At 37.6% G+C, this 21297-nt stretch overlaps 1 protein-coding gene across 3 annotated transcripts in view; it reads left to right on the top strand.

Annotated features, from left to right (window-relative positions):
- The window catches only part of larp (La related protein), a 467832-nt gene that overhangs the window by 187185 nt on the left and 259350 nt on the right, over positions 1-21297 (top strand). For all 3 annotated transcript variants that reach the window (XM_090369301.1, XM_090369300.1, XM_090369299.1), the window contains one exon: positions 1952-2019. In XM_090369301.1, the coding sequence (XP_090225427.1) occupies positions 1966-2019 (54 nt within the window). In that variant the 5' untranslated portion in view covers positions 1952-1965. The remainder of the gene's footprint in view (positions 1-1951; positions 2020-21297) is intronic.

Below are 21297 nucleotides of genomic sequence, written 5' to 3' on the forward strand. Positions count from 1 at the left end.
CTTGCCTCTGTTTTAAAATTGGGAAACTAGTTCTCAATTTTAAAACAGTGGCAAGGTGGGAAATAAACACCCTAACTAAGATTCAGGCAAAAGAAGCTACTTCCTCTGGAGGGTACCCATAATCTGGAATATAACCAAAATGAATTCAAACAAAAAAAAAAATTCGTTTATATATGCTTCACCTTCCGGCAATCAATATGACATCACGTTTTGTTTCCTAGTACTAGATATTCACCTATACTATACAAATAATATGTGTATTATTAAATATACCCAACAAAAATAGCTTCCCATTTCTGAATATATGAATATAGTAGTGATTGTAACGTGCCGCAAAATTTTAGCGTCTTTAAAGTGTGCCGTTTAAAAGTGTCACAGCAACAAAAAGGTTGAGAAACACTGCTGTAATGTATGTATTATTATAAATAACTCAAATGAATAATTAAAAGTGGGCACACACAACAACATATTGCCATTATTTTTGTATTTTAGTACAAAAATAATGGTAGTGAATGCCTCAATCTTGAAAGTGGAAGATGATGTATAACATCATTTACTATTTTATATTTATTAGATATACAGAAAGAATTAATAGCAATTTATTGTTACTTGTTTTTTCCAATTCAAATACATTAATTTTAAGGTATCTTTCATAAATATTTGCTATATAATATCGGTGTAGATACACCGTAGATAACTCTTAAGAAACTACCATGGTAGTGTGGGAGGCATCGTTTGCTCTGTATCTCATATTGTGCTCTTCCTTCATGAGTTGCCATGGTATTGCACTACCTCGAATAAGTAACGCTTCACTAATAGAGAAGACTATTGTTACTTATTCTCATTGAGTACCACCACCCAGATGGCACTGTTTCAAAGCTATTGGCCTATCATCGGCGGCTGGGTAGGTACCCTGGTATTGCAGACATGACAACCCAGTTGTGAAGATGATCACACAATAGTCTTCTCTATTAGTGAAGCATTACTTATTCGAGGTAGTGCAATACCATGGCAACTCGTTGTGAAGGAAGAGCACAGTATGAGATACAGAGCAAATGATTAGTTTCTTAATATGCTATGGTGTATCTACACCAATATTATATAGATATTGAACTCTGACTCTTAACGTATTATGCCTTGTGCATTTATTTTTTTATAAATATTTGCTTAATTTGTTGTGTTGGAGTACAAACTCCAACTGAAATTTGGTGGAGATTGTTTCAAATTTCTATTTTATGTTACGAGCATTTTTGAAATTAACTTTTTCATTATATCTAATGAGCATTTCTAGGACCAAAAATGCATATTTTCAATTATTATTATTATTATTATTATTAAAGAAGAAAAAAAAAAAAAAAGAAAGAAAATTAGATAAGCATTGTAGTTCACTGGTAAAAGGTCAGACATTGGGTTATGTGGTACCACTATGGAATATTACTACTGCTGGGTTAATTAGTTGTACAGTCCGCTGGTATAAGGGCAAAATCTGTGGACCGAAAGCTTATTAAAGGCACTTTTTTTTTTTTTTTTTTTTTTAATTCCAAAATTTTGATGTTTATCTGCCACTAAAATCAACCATTTTTCTAACAAAAGTAAAATGTTATTTCTGCCTGTACAGCATTAGAAATATATGAGCATAAAACTATTGTTTATTTATAACCAGGTTTATTAAGGCATTTGCATGAATAGCAGGATGACTTAGGCATAAAAATATGGTAGTATTGTATTTATAATAAAACTGTTTTATAATGCTTTGTGTTGTGTTATCTCATTGTGATGCATGCTAGATGCAAAATTAATTGTTAAGTTATACAATGGCCTGGTTATAATTTATGCTGTCTAAAAAAAATAACAATATGCTTAAAATTAGTGGCTAATAATAATCTCTGTATTTTGCAAATGGAATTGTTAATAGTTACGTTTTGCTCACTGATACTTTATTTACTTCTAGTGAATGAAGTTACCATGCCTGCTAATAATAGACCAATACCTATAAAAGAGAAGAGGAGACTTCCAAAGGTAAGGAGTAGTCATTTTGTATTTTTTATGAAAATCAGATTTTATATTTAAATATTTTCAGTTAAGAGTAGTTTTAGAGACAGATTCTCTGGGTGACTACTTGTATTTGTATTTCCATTGCAGTGGGCCATCTTGAATTTAGGTATATACATCCAATTATATTTTGGAATTATTTGTAAAAGAATAAGAGAAGTTTACCTCAGTATGATACATAGAACACTTTTTTGTATGATAATCTCCAGAAATTAAAACGAAAACAATTAAAAAATCAAAAACTTACATTACAGTAAGAAATAATTAAAAATCAAATAAACACAATTAAAAATCAATTTAACGCAAGTAAAAAATTAATTCAACGGAAAAAAAAAAAAAATTGCAAAACTATTTTTCCCCCTGAAGCTGACAATGCTTTTCAACCGTATGTCGTGATCACAGGAATGAAAATTACCGAATAGGGGTGAGCATGGAATTTAAATAGGGATTATTTGTCTTTGTGCATGTACGTAAAGGACCACGAGTCAGAGATTAGGTATGGCCGGCGAATATTAACAGAATTCTCATGTAATTTAATTTCGATGGTTTCTGCAATTGATAGTCTCGTACAATTACGTTGGACAGTAAGTATTTTGGCCTCGTTAAATAAAAAAGTATGGTTTTCATTACCGGCACGAAAGGCTAATTCTGACGCTGCTGAATGAGAAGCATGAACTGAGGCCACGTGTTGATTAATACGAAAATTCAGAGGAAACTGTGTAGAACCCTGATAAGACGAGTTGCAATCACCGCAAGAAATGTTGTATACTAGGTCATTTATTTGTGTTGCGAACGAGGAAAGGACTGAGGGATTGTTCAGTATAGTGGGTAATTTCCGTACTGGCCTGGCTACAATTTTAAATTCAGTATCTTTAAAGAATCTGTTAAGTTGTTTTTGCCACTGTTCAATGTATGGGACAGAAATAAAGTATTTTTTGATATTACTATTATTGATTGGTGTATTTTATTGAATTCTATCCTTAACTTGTACCCTAATTTTGTCTATTGTAGCAAGTGGGCAATCCCTGTTTAAGAATCTTCTGCTTAATATTTGTATTTCTGAGCCCAAAGCAGATTCCGTTGTTGAATATTTATAAGCATTGAGAAATTGATTAAAGATAATTGAACTTTTGTAGGTTAACGGGTGATAGCTGTTATAATGCAGAAGCATACCGATGCTTGTAGGTTTACAATAGATATTAAGTTAGATTTTATTTGCGTCCCGAGTAAGCGTGAAATTTAGAAAATTTAATGACTTAGTATCCGTATTCTCCCTCTCCAGTGTAAATTTGTGTCTAGAATGAATATTATTAAACAAATGTAAAATGTCTTGGATAGTGCTGCTATCAGTAATGACTAGTACATAGTCTAAATACCTCCCATATATGTGATACGGGGTAGAAAAGGCGTCAATTGTTGAGAGACAGATCTCCGATATTAGGCCACTCAGGTTTAATCTCATTGGCAAACCGAAAATTTGTTTTGTATACTTTGTCTCGAAAGGTGATATAGTTGGCTTCAACTAAGAGTTTAAGTGAAAAATTTCCTTAGTAGGAAGTTTCGTATGATTAATTGGTATTGAGTTATTATTTAATGTACCCCAAAGAATATCTAATGTGTATTCAATGTTTATTAAAAAGTAAGAGATTATTGAGCCCTGTAGCGCTGAATTTTTACTAATTCAACGTTTATATACATATATAACGAGGTAACATCTAGTGAGAATAAATTATCATTACTGCCAAGTCTACAGTCCTTAAGGTTATTAAATAGTATATCGTAGTTCTTAATCCCAAATTGTATCGCCTGTCTAAAGGGCTTTATAATGCTATATTTACATGTGTGGCCAAGGATGCAAATGCAGAGTTTCTGTAGGAAACAATAGGTTGAATAGGAAATCCGGTCTTATGTAATTTTACTTGACTGAAAAGTGCAGGAATATTGTATGTTCTGGCCTTCAATTCCTTTAACTGAGCTATAGTAATGTAGTCGTTTTTTCGATACGTGGTTTTATCGTTTTTTCGATACGATAAAATTTAACATTTTATTGTATTGATTGACCAAATTGGTAAATAGTGCCGGGTCTACTTCAAGATAAGAGAGGTATCTGATACAACTGACTCTAACATATTAATATAATCAGGTTTATTGAGTATTACCACTGTATCCCCTTTATCAGCTCTCTGAATAATAATGTCTTTATTTTTCCGAAGTTCACATAAAGCTGAACTGTCATGTGTATTCAATTTAGGAAGTCGCGTTTCTTTTATGTTATTCACCACCCGGTTAACTTGTTGAATAAATAAATCTTTTTGTGGAACATTACGGAGTCCAAATTCAATCTCAATTACACACTGTTTTTTAGGTAGTTTTCGAGGTGGTAAACTGTAATTTAATCCTTTGAATAAAGGTTAAATCTGGTCCTGCGATAGCCTATATGAGATAAAATTTGTAACCTATTGATATGTCGATTTGTTGAATGTTGGGCGAGGGGGTGCTTGCGAACTAGCTGAAGTATTCTGCAGTAGACCATTGTGCATATGTGGGGGTGGGTCGTCACACAACTCGTATGTATTTGGTTGCAAGCTCATGACAATGTGTTAGAACTCGTTTGAATGCGTCTTGACCCTCCTGATTGTTAATGTGTCTATTTGTTAATGTGTCTGTTTTTTATTTCTGAATCCTAACGATTGGTCTGTATTGAAGACCATAGATTTGTGACATTAAGCACAGGTCTCAGAAATAAAAAAAAAAAAAAAAAAAAAACCCAGACAAATTAACAAATTGAATACATTATCGGGAAGGTCAAGACACTGTGATCCTTTACGTGCATGTGCAAATACAAATAATCCCTGTTTAAGTTCCATGCTCACTGCTATTGGTAATTTTCATTCCTGTGATCACGACATACGGTCAAAAAGCATTGTCAGCTGCAGGAAGGAAAATTGTTTTGCAATTTTTTTCGTTGAATTAATTCACTTAGTTTTTAATTGTGTTCATTTGATTTTTAATTATTAATTTTTTCTTACTGTAATGTAAGATTTTTTGTTTTTAATTGTTTTCATTTTAATTTCTGAAGAGTATCATACAGAAGTGTTCTACGTATCATATTGAGATAAACTTCTCTTATTCTTTTACAAATATTGATATCAATGTAGAACATATTTGAGCATTATAGCTCTGGTTAATACTATCAAATTTTAGAATTATGTATCTTTGTTAATCTATGAATTGGCTTTTTAATAAATTGTTAAATTAAGAATCCCTCTTATTTACCAAGGGGTATCATGTTCTATTTTTATATATATATATTATTACTTTTTTGTATTATAGTTAAAAGTCATTGTCTGGCTATTTAGCTAATGGCAGGTGAAGTTAGGAAGGTAATTAGAATAGCAAGAGACTCCCCTGCTCTCTTATTACACTAATAGCTCAGAGTGCGGAAGAATTTTAGTTGTAGGAAAGTAAAAAGTATATGATTGAAGAATATAAAGCTGGTACTGAGGTTATTCCGGAGTGCAATTTCTCGTCTGTATTAGTAACGGTCCTGGACATGGTAGGTTTCTGCTTTTGGAAATGGTATGTCTGTATACCTGCATGTACACCAATACTAGAAGTATAGTAAATAAATTTGATGAATTTGAAGTGCTGGTCAAGACATCAAAGGTAGATATTGTTGAGTTATCAGAGACATAGTATTAAACAGATATAAGCAGTGCAGAATTGGAATTTGGAGAGTACAATGTGTACAGGAAGGATAGAGAGGATAGGAAGGGAGGAGGAGCTATACTGTTAATTAAGAAACACAAAATCTAAGGAAGTGCATTCAGTTGACATAGATGGACAGTGCAATGTTGAGTCAGTTTGGTGTGACATAATCACTGGGAAAGCAAAAATGAGAGTAGGAGTGTGTTATAGGCATAATGACTAATGAGTACAACAAACAAACAGTTGTACAGAGAAATAGAATGGGCCAGTAAATCATATTGTGTTATAATGGGGGATTTTAACTTCCCAGATATTGACTGGAACTTGTGGGTTGGTTATTTGCACACTAGCATGACTTTTGTGGATTTATTGGATGATTGTTTTCTGCAGTAGCATGTTCGAGAGGCAACCAGAGAGGGTAATACTCTTGATCTGGTTATCAGCAGTGATCACAGTGTACTGATGTAGAATTTACTTAGGCGCCTCCGTAGCCAGGTGGGAAGGAGCAGCAGTGCGCAGCGCACACTTTTTGATTAGACTGGGATTCGAGCCTGTCACCACCAAATACGGAGGATGCGGAAAGGTCAGGGAATGACCACCACATATCCCGGAGCAATATGGCCTTAGTTGCTAATGTTTCTAAAAACCAAATAACTAACTAACTAGAATTTACTTAAAGATATAATTACCGTCGGGGGTAAAGGGAAGGGTTTTTGTTTCTGTAAAGGTGACTACAGTGGTCTGAGACAGTTTTTAAATTCTATGTGGAGGGACAAACTAATGATGTTACCAACAGCAAATTTTAAGTGGGAAGTATTCAAGAAACTAATCATGGAAGCTACTAGGCTTTTCATACTGATTAAGAAATATTGCTAAAAGTTTAGGTTTAAATGGATGAACTAATGAGAACTTGTGGCAGAGAAGAAAAAAATATAAATTATCAAGTAACACAGAAGCCTATGGCAGATATAAGCTAGTCTGTAATCAAGTCGGAAAGGAGGTTAGGCAATTGAAAGTAGATTATGAGAAACCTTTGGCAAATGATGCTGACAAAAACAGCAAGGATTTCTTTACTTATATAAACTCTACAAGGAAGGGGTTGAATCAGATTGGTCCACTTGATATTGATGGTTCGACCGTTGATTATCCTGCTCAGATAGCTGATACTATAATAATTAATCATAAATACCAGCCAAGAAAAAAAATTAAAAAAAAATAGCTTGGTGAGCAGAGATGGATCTAGATTAAAAACAACGATCTATAGAAAGCCTATGTGCCGTGACCAATTTGTTCATTATACCTTGCACAGGCTTGTCATCATAAGAACAGTGTAGCCAGGGCATTGTTGAATAGGGTGGGGACCCATTGTAGTACTCCTGAAGAAAAGGAAATAGAAATTTGCAAAGTCACGGCAGACCTCAGGAAATGTGGATACCCCCAGAGGGTCTTGGACAAATATATTCATAGGGTTAGTCCAATCGTAGGGAGTGGCCTGCCCCTGTGGCTACTGCATACATTCCTTACTATCCGTGGCTTTTCAGAACGTATTGTACGGGCATTGCGGGAGTGCCAGACTCGCTGTGTGCAGCTTCCGGGTCGGAGGTTGCACACAGTGATATCCCAAGTTAAAGATCCCGTAGCCCAGGACCATACTAGCAATGTGGTCTACGAGATTAAGTGCCCGGATTGTGAGGAGCGTTATGTGGGGGAAATGGGGCGACGTTTAAAGGACCGTCTGGGGGAACACACGACCGCTATCAAGACTGCTAACTATGCGAGGTCTGCTGTGCCAGAGCATTTCTGGGAAAAGCAGCATCGGATCTCCCCTGAAGACGCGGTCATTACTGACCGCGCCCATGGATTTTGGGAAAGCAAGTGGCTCGAGAGCTTGCAAATCGGTTCATCCAGTCACAATACTATTAATAGGGACAGGGGGATCTGTTTACACCCCCTGTTTGAGGCAGTTGTCCTCAGAAGGGATGACCGTTTCTGTTTGACACGCTCCCGAGCCACTTCCATTTCCGATACGCGCATGGAGAATGTAGATCATGTGTCTGATGATCACGTGCATGAGTGCCATGGACCGGCTACTTAAGGATGTGTCTTAGCACTAGTAGTATGCTGTTGAAGAAGGAGACGGCAGTGCTCCGAAAGCTCCAGGTTTCATTGTTTTATCACTTTTAACCTAGTTTATTTTAATTAATTTTATTGTTTTTAACTATATTTTAAATTATATTGTAACTATAATTTAATCAGTGTTTTTATTTTTATTTGCATCACATTTCATTGTATATTATTTCATTGTATAGTAAATTTTTAGTTTAATTTCTTGGCTGGTGTTTATCATTAATTATTATAGTATGGAAATTCCCAGCCCCATAGGCCTGTTTGAAGATACAGATAGCTGATAATCTGAATGAGTATTTTTGCATCTACATTCACATATGAGGAGTTATTAATGGAGGAAAATGCCAGAAGTTTATCAAACTGTAACAGGGTGCTTAATGATTTTGTAATAACTGAGAGCAAAGTGGAGGAGAAATTATTGAAGTTAAACATAAGAAAGGCACCTGGGGCAGATGGTATCTATCCAATTGTATTAAAGGAGGCAGCAAAGGATGTAAGCAAACCTTTAGCCATAATTATGAGAGCATCCTTGACTCAGGGGAAGTCCCCATGGACTGGAGTGCAAATATATCCCCAATTCACAACGAGGGTTCAAAGGGTGACACAAGTAATTACAAACCAGTTAGTTTAATTTCTTTTCTGGGGAAAATAATGGAGTCACTAGTTAAAGATGCATTACAGGATTCTGTACAAGACTGCAGTAATAATTCAGACACAGCATTGGTTTGTTAAGGGAAAGTCTTGTCTGCAAATTTTATTGGCTACTGTGATGTGGTTACAAAGGAACTGGATGCAAAAAATCATTTTGATATCATATGCTTGGATTTCAGAAAGCTTTTGACACTGTTGTGCAGGAAGACTACTGTACAAATTGGAGCAATATGGTATTAAGGGTAAGTTGCTCAGCTCAATTGATAAAAGGATGGTTGAGTGGGAGAAGACAGAGAGTGGTAATCAATGAATGCTGCTCTTTGTGGATTTATGATATTAGTGGAGTCTTCCAGGGTTCAGTGTTGGGCCCATTGTTGTTTAGTATATTTATCAATGATATTGATGAAGGTATATCAGGCTTAATGTCAAAGTTTGCAGATGATACAAAGATTGGCAGGGTTGTTAATGACACTAATGACAGTATGCTACTGCAACAGGATCTAGAAAAGTTGAGCAGATGGGCTGAGAGGTGGCAACTGAAGTTTAACATTGACAAATGTAAATTACTGCATATGGGAAGCAGTAACCCCAGATTAACGTATCAACTGTGTGGTACTACACTGACGGTAGTAGAGAACGAAAAGGACCTGGAGGTAATTGTGCAGTCAGATATGAAGTTTTCTGAGATGCAGACAAATTGCGAGGGCAGGCAAAGGGGCATTGTCAATGATATACAGGAATTTTGCTAGTAGGGAAAAGGAGGTGATTATCCCTTTGTATAAGACTATGGTCAGGCTGCAATTTGAGAACTGCGTACAGGTCTGGAGGCCTCATTTTAGGAAGGGTGTTGAGTTGCTTGATCGTGTACAGAGAAGGGCAACAGATTGGTGAGGGGAACGAAGGGGTCCTTTTACCAAGAAAGGCTTAAGTTCTGCAAATTGCAGCAACTGGAGACTAAGCACCTGCGAGTTGATCTGATTGAGGTGTATAAGGCTTGAACACTGAAGTGTTAAAATATATCAAAGACCATCCTAATATTGCCAAAATAGAAACACATGACTTTGCCAACCTATTTACTACCATCCCGTTAGATAAGCTCCAAATAGTATTGGTTACATACTTTGAAGATTTATGAAGAAAAATTAAAAATAAATGAAAGGCAGTGGTCAGTATATACAGAGTTCTGTCTATTCACAGCTACATATACGAAGGCGGATATATATAAAAACAGGTCAGAGGGGGTCACTATGGGATCCAAATTTTCAGTACTGGCAGCAAACCTTCCTTTTCCTACATAACTACGAAAAGAACAGCAACCAAATAAAAACATACAGATACATAGACGACATAATTTCTTTTGACAGCAACCTAGAAGGGATCAAAAAGGATATCTATCCCAATGATCTGACCTTATCAAAAACGAATGTAGACAACACAAAAGTAATGTTTTTAGACCTTAAAATAAATATTAAGGAGAATAACCAAGTAGAAATAGGATTATACAATAAGAGAGAAGATTAGAAAGTAATACCAATAAATACAGAGAAAGTAATACAGAGTAATATAATTACTTCACAAGAAATAAGAATATGCAACGATAGTAAAAACAGATCTGAAGCACTTGAGACAATAAAAGACAAGCTCTCTAAGAACAGAATTCCGGACAGATTTATCAAAAAGTTCTTAAATAACGTAATACTTAATGAAACAACAAAAGAATGATAACAAAACCTGCAAACATCGACAGGACCATAATGTATAATTTTGTAAAGATATTATTTCGGCCTTCATGGGCTAGTCTAAAGTAGCATGTAAATAGAACACCCTCTGGGGAGGGCAGCTTTATGTTAGGCTAATATTAGTGTTATTATAGTTGTATTAGTATACGTGTATATATATATACTCATTTATTCATTTTTTTCCCTTTCTTGCATTTATTTATTTATTATTATTATTTTTTTTCAATTATTATTATTTTTGCATGCATTACTGTAGATTTCCTGGATTACATAAGGTTAATCCTGATCCGTAACAGGTTGCCACCTAAGCCCATGACAAGGGCGGCAATCTCAATATTTAATGCAGCAAACTCATTCACTTTTTGGTTCCGTCTTTTTTTTTTTTTTTTTTCCTACATACTCTTAAATAAGTAAATTTTCATTAAAAACCGTTGCTATTTTTAAACATGCTTAATAACCGATAATTAATTTTCATTATAACTATTAATTTTAAATTACCTGCATTTTGATTTTTATTATTAACATTTTTAAAGTAACGATAACATAATGTGGATGCCACAGTTACTGGTATGTCTTTAAACAAATTCATTTTGTTTTATAAATTTTTTGGCCACAACCATATATGTACAGGAAATTATTGAAATGTTAAATGCTGTATATATGGACTATTTCAGCATAATTTGCTGAAATAGTGAAACAGTGTGGCATCCTGAAGAGATACTGTTTCACATATATCAGCCAGTTACGCACTAATTTAAGTTTAAAACATTAGTTTAAATTATAACGACATAAATATAAATGTATACATTAATGTTAAATAGAATTTTAATTTGAAGTATAATTATAAGTATAAGATTTCAGTAGACAACCATTTCCGAAAGCAGAAACCTACCATGTCCAGGGCCGTTACTAACACAGATGGGAAATTGTGCTTCCGGATAACCTGAGCACCAGCTTTATATTCTTCAGTCATATACTTTTTACTTTCCTACAACTAAAATTCTTCCACACTCTGAGCTATTAGTGTAATATGAGGGCAGGAGGGTCTATTTCTATCCTAATCACCTTCCTAACTTTGCCACCCATTAGCTAAACATCCAGACAATGACTTTTAAGAATAATACATGAAATAAATATAAATTTACCAGTCACAGGGTAGGCAAGTAATTTCTTACAAATTAAACAAATAACATACAGGGTGTCCCAAAAATACACGGCATAACTTTGGGAATGAGTTCCTCATATGTAGACAATAAAAATATTTTATATCAACATAGTTCCAGAAATGCTTGGTTCCCGAGTTATTAACCGGAATGTCTCATCTCTCTCAGGTGATTTCCTTCATCACAAGGTACTGTGTGTGTGTGTGTGTGTGTGTGTGTGTGTGTGTGTGTGTGTGTGTGTGTGTGTGTGTGTGTGTGTGTGTATACTGTGTCAGGGTGGTTCCCAGGCAAAAGCCCATCTCCACCTAAATAGTTTTACAACAGAAAATCTGTAAATTGGACCTGATAAATAAAAAGATAGCTAAGAAATAAGAAGAGTAAAACCTAATTTTGAAAAGAAAAGGGAGGGAGAAAATTACATTAAGTTCATATACTAAATCTAGTGCATAATAAATAGATTTTCGTATAGGAAAGAATGAAAGTATATATACGAGAGATATGTTTGTGAGTGTAGTATGTTGTTTATGTCAGGTCACTTTGCCATCAGAAAGCAGCTGGACTTTTCAACTACAATCTGATGCCCGTCCCTGGCACGAGGAGCCGGACCTGCTACTATATTAAAAGCTGGAGCGCCAAAGCGCAATTCAACACTCAACAGAGAAAGTGCAATACTGTTGAGTGCCAGCTGTCCAGACTTGGGCCGCCCAAACCCAAGAACTGAACAAAAAAAAAAAAAAAAAAAACAACCACTAGCGTGGTACATGCCGAGGAACCCCAGACCCGACCAAAGGCTTCCAGGTCTGAAGTTCCCAAGCCCAGATGCAATCATTGAAGATTCTGGTTGTATACGGCCAGTTCAATGTCTGAAAAGTTTCTTATTATACATCTTCTAGAAAACACAGTATTTGCGAACACCTGTAAGGCCTGAAAGTTGTCAACTCCTTGCACCAATGTATGCACATTATCTTCATCAAAATTAGATATTTGTTCTTTCAAAAGATGCCTTTCTACTTTATAGTAAGGACAAGAAAATAGTATGTGTTGCCAAGTCTCTACCGCTCCACAAGAACACCATGGATCTGGCTCCAATCCTCTAGAGTGCAATTTATCCCGGATCGAACCGTGTCCTGTCAGCAGAAAACTGGTATACATAGTGGGGCAAAACCACGACGACACTTGCTTAGAGATAGCAAAATCTGCCACTGGAATAATCTTTCTAGTTATCGCTCCCACCTCGGAAGAACTCCATCTGGCTCTCCATATTCCAACCAAACCAGTCCAAATACGAAGTTTCTCCTCCTTAACTGTAGCCGTCAGATTTAAAGACAACCCTAGATATTGGGCAGGGATACCCTTCCTCATCGCGTACATCATTCCTCAGTATACCACGTATAAATCCAGAGGTAACAAGCCAGCTATCACTTGTAGCGCAGCCGTAGACACAGTCCTTGGCGCATTCAAATAGGTCAGCATCATTGATCGCTGCAGCGACATTAACTTACGTTGAGTCCTGATCTTAAGCACAGCCTCCAGCCACACGCCAGCAGCATAGGCGATAACTGGTAGAAAGATCGTTTTGTAATACAAACTCATAGTTGTTTTGCTGAGTCCCCACTCTCGCCTAGAAATTCCTATAACTGAACATATAAACTTCTTTATTTTATCGTTAAGATGTGAAACGTGCAGGTGAAAACCCATCCTGTCGTCCATAATAACTCTAAATACTTGATATTAGACACAAAGGGAATTTTTTTCCCATCCAACACAACTCTGGGTGGGCGGTGATAATCAAAATGGTTTTTGAACGCCATGAATTTGGTTTTAGTAGATGAAATTTTCAATCTGTTCAATGTAGCCCAATTAGAGAGATCCTCCAGGACTTCCTGTATTCTGTGCTCCAGCACGGTTCTAGACCCACCTGGGACCCCCACAATCAAATCGTCAGCATATGCCACTTGTATGCAATTTATAGCTTGAGACTTATTTAACCACTGGTCCAGAACGGCATTCCAAAATATTGGACCCAAAACGGATCCCTGTGGTCATCCACGACCTACATATTTACTGAACATCAAGTGCCCTGCACATACTTTCACCAGTCTGTCACTAAAGTATGAACGTATAACTCCATATAGGTTACTATCACAATCAGACCTTCTCAAAACATTCAAAACGCTCTCCCACCACACAGTGTCAAAATACACCCTCAAAATCTACAAAGACTACCAAAACACTTCTCAGGAGAAGACTTCACATAATTAATCAATTTCTGTATCGCCTCCTCGGTTGAATGACCCTTCTTAAAGCCAAACTGAAAATCCGACATAGCATGACCGGCAGTCAAAACCTCAATTATTCTAGGAAGCAATAACCTTTCAAACAGCTTACCCAAGTTAGACAGAAGCGAAATCGGTCTGTAAGCTCGAGGACTCCCACGAGACTTACCCGGCTTATGTAAAATCTTGAGAAGAGCCACCTTCCACGATCTAGGGAATACTCTCTCCAGCAAACATTTATTAAACATATTTAACAAAACATCTGGACAAATCTCAAAAAACTTCAATAGTATTTTGTTTTCAATCAAATCCAATCCTGGACATTTTTTAGTGTTCAACCTCTCAATAGCTATACCAAGCTTCAACCTCGAAAACAAACCTATCTCCGACGAGCCATCATCACAAGGTACTCAAAGTCAAAGTATTTTTTTGTAGTTTACTGGCGGTTTCCAGGGTGTCCCCTATGTCCGCCGTTCGTTAAGCTTAATTGTGTGCCAGCAGAATCGTTTTTTTAGTTCATCTAATTAAAATTTAAGTTTAAAGTTGAAGTTTAGATCAAATCGTTTGAATGTGTTTTAGTTAATTTAAGTTAATGTTTAGTGTTTAGTTTTAGGTTAGGGTTAAGTTAAGTTTGAGTAAAGTTTAAGTTCTGTTGTGTGTTTAAGTTGAGTGTTAGTTAATTTAGTGGGCAAGTTTGGGTTTGAGTTAAGTAATTATGAAGCTGGTTTTGACATTAGTGTAGGTTCGGTTTAGGTTTAATTTTAAGTTATAGATGAGTTTAAGTTTAGGTTGTAGTTTAGGTTTAAGTTTAAGCTTAGATTTGAGTTACTGTTTAATTAAAGTTATAAGTTTAATTTATGGTTGATGTTTCCTAATTTAATTTAGTTTTAAGTTAAGCTGAAGTTAAGTGGGGGTGAGGTAGAGTTAGGTTTAATTTAATTTTAGTTTAAGTTTAGGTTGAATGTAAGATTTAAGATTTGAGTGTGATTTATAATTATAGTAAGTATTTAGTGAGTGATAAGTACGCGAGCCTTTACGGAATTTAAGTTATCTATCGCGGTTACTATTTATAATTGTCATTAGTGTGTGTAATGTGTTGTGTATGTTGTTTGTGGCTGGCATCTGGCATTTAGCAGCAGGGGGCCGCGGAGAACTAGTCCCGACCCCCCGCTCCCGTACCGCGCCACGAGGAGGCAGCCAGATTCTCTTTTTTTTTTTTTTTTTTTTTTTTCCTCCTTTCTCCCTTCCTTTAACATGGTTATAAGCTTAGTATTACGTGGTAAGCCATCCCACACTTGCAAGGTACTGACAGAATCTGGTGGTTTTTCATTCCGACCATGTACTCAAATCAGGAGCAAGCGGATATGCACTTTATGTACGATTTGGCTGACGGCTGTGCTCTGGAGGCTCATCGTTTGTACCACGAAAGATTCCCAGAACGAAGATGTCCAGACAGGAACACGTTTGAAGGTATCCATCGCCGCCTTTGTGAACATGGGACCTTTACACCTTGTTCTGCCGACAGAGGATGACCAAGATCTACGACTCCTGAAGTAGAGGGGTGGAGCAACTGCCTGGCCTCCACGCTCAACTGATTTAAACCCACTAGATTTCTTCTTGTGGGGCCATTTAAAGTCATTGGTGTATTCGACTCCGGTAGCTAATGTGGAAACTCTCTCCGCAATCGAATAGTGCCAGGTTTTGAGACAATACGAAACATGCCAGGAATTTGGCATTGTCTTTGCGAGTCCATGAGACGTTGATGAGAGGCCTGTATTCAGGCAGAAGGTGGACATTTTGAGCAATTACTATAAGGTGATGTGAACAGTTAAGTGTCATAGACAGACCTTCAAAACTCGAAAACCAAGCATTTCCGGAACTATGTTGATATAAAATATTTTTATTGTCTACGTATGAGGAACTCATTCCTGAAGTTGTGCTGTGTATTTTTGAGACACCCTGTGTGTGTGTGTGTGTGTGTGTGTGTGTGTGTGTGTGTGTGTGTGTGTGTGTGTGTGTGTGTGTGTGTGTGTGTGTGTGTGTGTAAAGGGTGTCTCAAAAATATTGGTACAAACGTTTAGGGGAGGTAGGAAACATCTAAAGGAATGTGAATCACATAGGAACCCATAACTGGAAACGTCACGGGAAAGTAGTAGAAATGCGCATAACAGAAATTAAAAAAAAAAACCGCTTTAAACTTGGATTACTGGGATGGTTTGTCCATAATTTGTTTTAAAGTTACTTCATGAAAACAAGAAGTGCCCCCCCAAAAAACCAAGTGTTCCCTCGGTGGGCGCTCGCCCTAACTTTGGGAACCTTCTGAGGTAGAAGCAGAAACGACACAAGACAGTAATTAGTGGGAAATATTTATTTGACATAATATTAACAATGGAGTAAGAGATGGATGCATTTCATGATGTTACAACAGATGCTCGAAGGTTCCACCATGTGACGCAATGCATGCGTGACACTGACGCAGCATGGATTGGCGGACATGGTCGACCACACCTGGAGTTTCTTTGACAGTAGCAGCAGCGCAGACGAGTCTTGCCATGAGATCCATTTCCGTCTCCACAGGCGATTCATACACGATATATTTGAGGCCCCAACCCCCCCTCCGGAAAGAAATCAAAGCTCGATAAATCAGGTGAGCGTGGGGGGCCAGGCAACGGGTTCACCCCGGCCAATCCATCGACGCCCAAAATGCCTGTTCAAATGGTCACAAACACACCTTCCATAATGGGCAGGTGCCCCGTCATGTTGAAACCAAATGTTGCTGGAACATCGTCAGGTAACCCTGGTAGAACTCGTTCAAGAAAGATCCAATATTTAGTGGAGTTCATGCGGGATGGTAACAGGTATGGGCCGACTAAGCAGTCACCGATCATACCTGCCCACACATTTATTGCAAAGCGATGTTGTGCTGCATGGGGGCACACACCGTGTGGGTTGTCGTGAGCCCACACATGAGCATTGTGCTGATTGAATAAGTCTTCCCGAGTGAAATAAGCCTCATCCATGAACAAAACATAGGCTGGAAAATTCAAGTCTTGAACACTTTCTTGGAGAAACCACTGTGCAGAAGCCACACGTGCAGGATGATCTTGTGGGAGCAGTAACTGAACCCTTTGGAGATGAAAGGGGGGTAAGGAATTGTTGGCCAGACACGCTTTACACTGCAACGAGACACTCCTAAGGCAGAGGCAACGGCACGTGTGCTGGTAGTAGGATTATTCTGGACGGCATTCAGCACTCTCCTTCCATGGCGGGAGTTCGCGTCGGACGTGGTCTGCCTGCACTACTCCTGTTACCTCTAAATGACCCACAATTGCATAAATTTTGATGCACACATGCAAACAAACGGTGGTCTGGTACACATCTGTCTGGGAAGCGTTCTCCATAAATTCGTTGAGCAGCTCGTCCATTGCCCTCTGGAAATCCATACGCTAGGTGCATGTCTGCCAGCTCACAGTTCGTATATCAATGCATGCTCTTCGTGCTGCGACTACTGCTTGAATTAGTAAACCAGAAATTTTCCCTCTCGCGAACGGATGAACAGTGCCATCTACCGACTTATGGTGATGTTTTCCGGTTATGGGTTCCTCTGCGATTCACATTCCTTTAGATGTTACCTACCTCTCCTAAACATTTGTACCAATATTTTTGAGACACTCTATATAAATGGTGAGAACACTTGCAATAATTTATTGCACATGGAGTAAGAGAGATACCATTTACTTATTTATACCATGTGAAAGAGAAAACATGAAAGTTTCCCAATTGTAATTGCCGAGGTGTGTAGTTCATCATTCACCACCAGTTGGTGTTACCTGTCGTACCTCTACCAGACGTATAGCCTTGTTGAAAGATGGTTTCAATAAAGTTGAAAGAATGATTTCTTCTTGTAGGACTACATAAAGGAACATGTTTGTGTGCTTCCTTTGCCATGTGATGTCCAGGAACTAGCATTAGTAGAGGCATATGATGCAAGAAAACAAGCTTATGCAGCATCACAAAAAAAACACCTCCCATTTCACCCCTCCATTCGTTCCAAATGCCCATCCAGCTCAGCCTTAAATTTATTTAGGCTATTAGCTTCCACAACAAAAGATGGAAGCCTGTTCCACCAATCAACTGCCCACTGGCTAAAGGCAAATTTCCACACATCTATTCTACAAATATCTATCCTTAATTTGAAATGTGCCTGCTCAGGTTCTTAATCTGAGGAAGAATCCCATCATCATTCAGCTTGCTCAAGCCATTCAAGGCCTTATACACCTTAATCAGCTCACCTTGCAGGTGCCTACTTTCCAGGCTCTGCAATTTTCAGAACTTAAGCCTTTCTTGGTAAGACCACCCCTTTGTTCCCCTCACCAATCTTGTTGCCCTCCTTTGTACTCGTAGCAATTCTACATCCTTCCTAAAATGCGGCCTCCAGACCTGTACACAGTACCCTAGGTGTGGCCTGACCATTGCCTTGTATAACAGGACAATCACCTCCCTGTCCCTGCTAGCAAAATTCCTATATATCATTGACAAGACTCCATGACCTGCCCTGGCAGCCCGTCTGTACTGCTCAATGAACTTCATATTTAACTGCACAATTACCCCAGGTCTTTTCCACTTTCCATTTCTCTGAGTGAAGTACCACACAGTTGGTACATTTCCCTTTGGTTATTGCTACCCATATGCAGTACTTCTCATTTGTCAATGTTAAACTTCAGTTGCCACTTCTCAGCCCATTTTCCCAACTTATCTAGATCCAGTTGGAGTAGCATGCTGTCTTTACTGTCGTTAACAACCCTGCCAACCTTTGTATCATATGCAAACTTGGACATTAAACATGATATACCTTCATCAATATCATTGATAAATATACAAAACAACGAGCCTAACACCGAATCCTTGGGAACTCCATTAATAACATCTGTCCACGAAGAGCAGTGTCCATTGATTACCACTCCCTGTCGTCTCCCACTCAACCATCCCTTTATCCATTGTAGCAACTTATCCTTAATGCCATACCTCTCCAATTTGTACAGCAGTCTTCCATGTGCAACAATATCAAAAGCTTTTCTGAAATCCAAGTATATGATATTAAAAATTATTTTTGGCATTTAGTTCCTTTGTGACCACATCATAGTATCCAATCAAATTGGTCAGACAAGACCTCCCTTTAACAAACCCATGCTGTGTCTTAACTATTACTGCCGTTTTGTCTAGATGATCCTGCAATGCTTATTTAACCAGTGATTCCATTATTTTCCCCGGAACACAAGTTAAACTTACAGGTCTGTAGTTACTAAAGCAGAGAATTGAAGGAGCTACCACTACAGTCACACAGGATATGCCGGACAGGGTATGGCAAGAGTTCAGTTACCGTGTGGACATTTGCCATGTCACATGTGGTTGCCACATTGAATCGTTGTGATGCGATGTAAAAAAAACTGACCATTTCTCTCTCACAAGGTACAGTCAGTCCTCGTATAGCATGACAGTTGTGTTCCTAGAAACCCTCGTGCAATGCAAAATCGTACAATATAAACAACAGGCCCTATGGGAAAAATAGGGTTAGCTGCTGACCACCCAAGATTGAACACGCATTTGTAACCAAAACATTACCAAACACAATAAATAAGCGTAATAAAATACTGCTAATGCTTTTGCTTCTATCGTAAGGAAACTTGTTTTTTGTTTGATTTTCTATCGAAACAGATGATAGCCGTTCCATCTTTTCCAATTCTTTGTGTCTTAATCTAATGGATTTTAATTACACTTTGAGTTGTTCCTGCTATGAAAGTTGTTTTTATTTTCTCTGCATTCTCGGCGTTTCCTCATTTAGGTCTGTAGCACATGCAATATCACTTGGTCTTTCATTTCGCTCAAAGCGTTTCACAATTTCATATTTTTTTTTCTATTGACAGAGGCGAACTGGCCATAAGCCTTACCGGGGAAACCCCGGTGGGCCAGAGGCCTGTGTGATTTTGGCCATAAACCATAGTATGAGGCCACTATAAATTTTCCTGGGTAAGAATTTTTGACCCTGTCCGCCTCTGTTCATCGATATTGCTTTTCTTTTTCTCTCTGAATCTGCAGTGTCTTCACCAGGACACTTCCTTTTCACTCCTTTTAAGTATTTTACTAATTTTTAGGGAATAAAGCACAATTACAAAACGAGGAGGCACGCTAAATACACGTAAACAAAGCTGCACGCGTGTAGCAACTGAATAAACAACACCGTAAAGGTAGAGATACACTAACACCTCACATTTTACTAAAGCACATTTCTGGGGTTACTACCATAAAACAAAAACAATTTCCAGTTGCGTTTCTGCTAGTGGAATCTGTTATAAACTGGTAGTAAAGTCGATCTAATTGCATTTGCGATTATACCGATAACTGGAATTGTGTTGGTTTTTACGTTATTATGGTGAAATGTGCTTCCCCTTCACTGATATAAAAAAACAAATACATTTTCAGAATCTTCTCTTCATTCCTATCGTGTTGCGTTCGGTTGGGGGTGATTCTGCATCCGACTGCCATTTCTTGTAAACACAAAGGCAAATCGTGCATAAGCGAATTCGGTTCGTGTTATATAAGATATTGTTCCCCTATTTATAAATTGCGTTATGATCGAATTCGTGTAGTGTAAACACGTGTTATACGAGAACTGACTGTTTGTATATGACACTGATATCTGTTCAATCTAGTCTTTGTAGTAAATTACTGAGAGTGTTCCCACCATTTATAAACACTATATATATATATATATATATATTCTTTGTTGTTTTACTTTATAAAGGTTGTGTTTATAATTTTAATTTCTTCCACTGTTGCTTCATCTCTCCCCTTCCCTTCACCCCCTCCACTTGTTGCTTCATCCCTCCCTGTGGCGCCTCCGTAGCCAGGTGGGCAGGAGCAGCAGTGCATAGCAGATGCTTCTTGATTAGACTGGGGTTCGAGCCCATGCCCACCAAATACGGAGGATGCGGAAAGGTCAGGGAATGACCACCGCATATTCCCCGGAGCAATATGGCCTTAGTTGCTAATGCTCCTAAAAACCAAATAACAAACCCTCCCTGTTTCTCTGAATTCCATCCAGAGATTTTCTTTATATGGAATTTAGTTTAGTATTAGCCATTTCGTGCAAGGAAGCCCAAGGTTTTTGCTACACCAGTAAAAATAAAATATATACTACATATTTGATTGCCTGTTCGCATAGGTACCTATACAGCTGACTTTTGAATCTTCCTGAGCTGTTAGCCTTAACCATTCATTGAAGCAACTTATCCAGTAATAAAAAACTTGCTTGCTAAAAGAAAACTTGTTATGGTCCAGTCTAAACCTTTTCCCATATAATATAAATTTATGGTCCCTATTTCTGGAATTGTAACAGTGAAAATTTTATTCTCATTCATTTTACTTTCTCCTCTTGAACCTTTAAATCCCTGAAGTATGTCTCCTTTAAGGTATGTAGTTTCTGAAGTGTCTAGCCCACATATTTGAAGTCTTACTCATATGGATGTCCTCTTGTCAGTCTCACCAGGTGAGTGCCTGTCTTTTGGGCCCTTTCAAGGGCTC

Source organism: Mastigoproctus giganteus, chromosome 3, assembly GCF_048544385.1.
Source record: "Mastigoproctus giganteus isolate SK-2022 chromosome 3, ASM4854438v1, whole genome shotgun sequence".
Classification (NCBI taxonomy): domain Eukaryota; kingdom Metazoa; phylum Arthropoda; class Arachnida; order Uropygi; family Thelyphonidae; genus Mastigoproctus; species Mastigoproctus giganteus.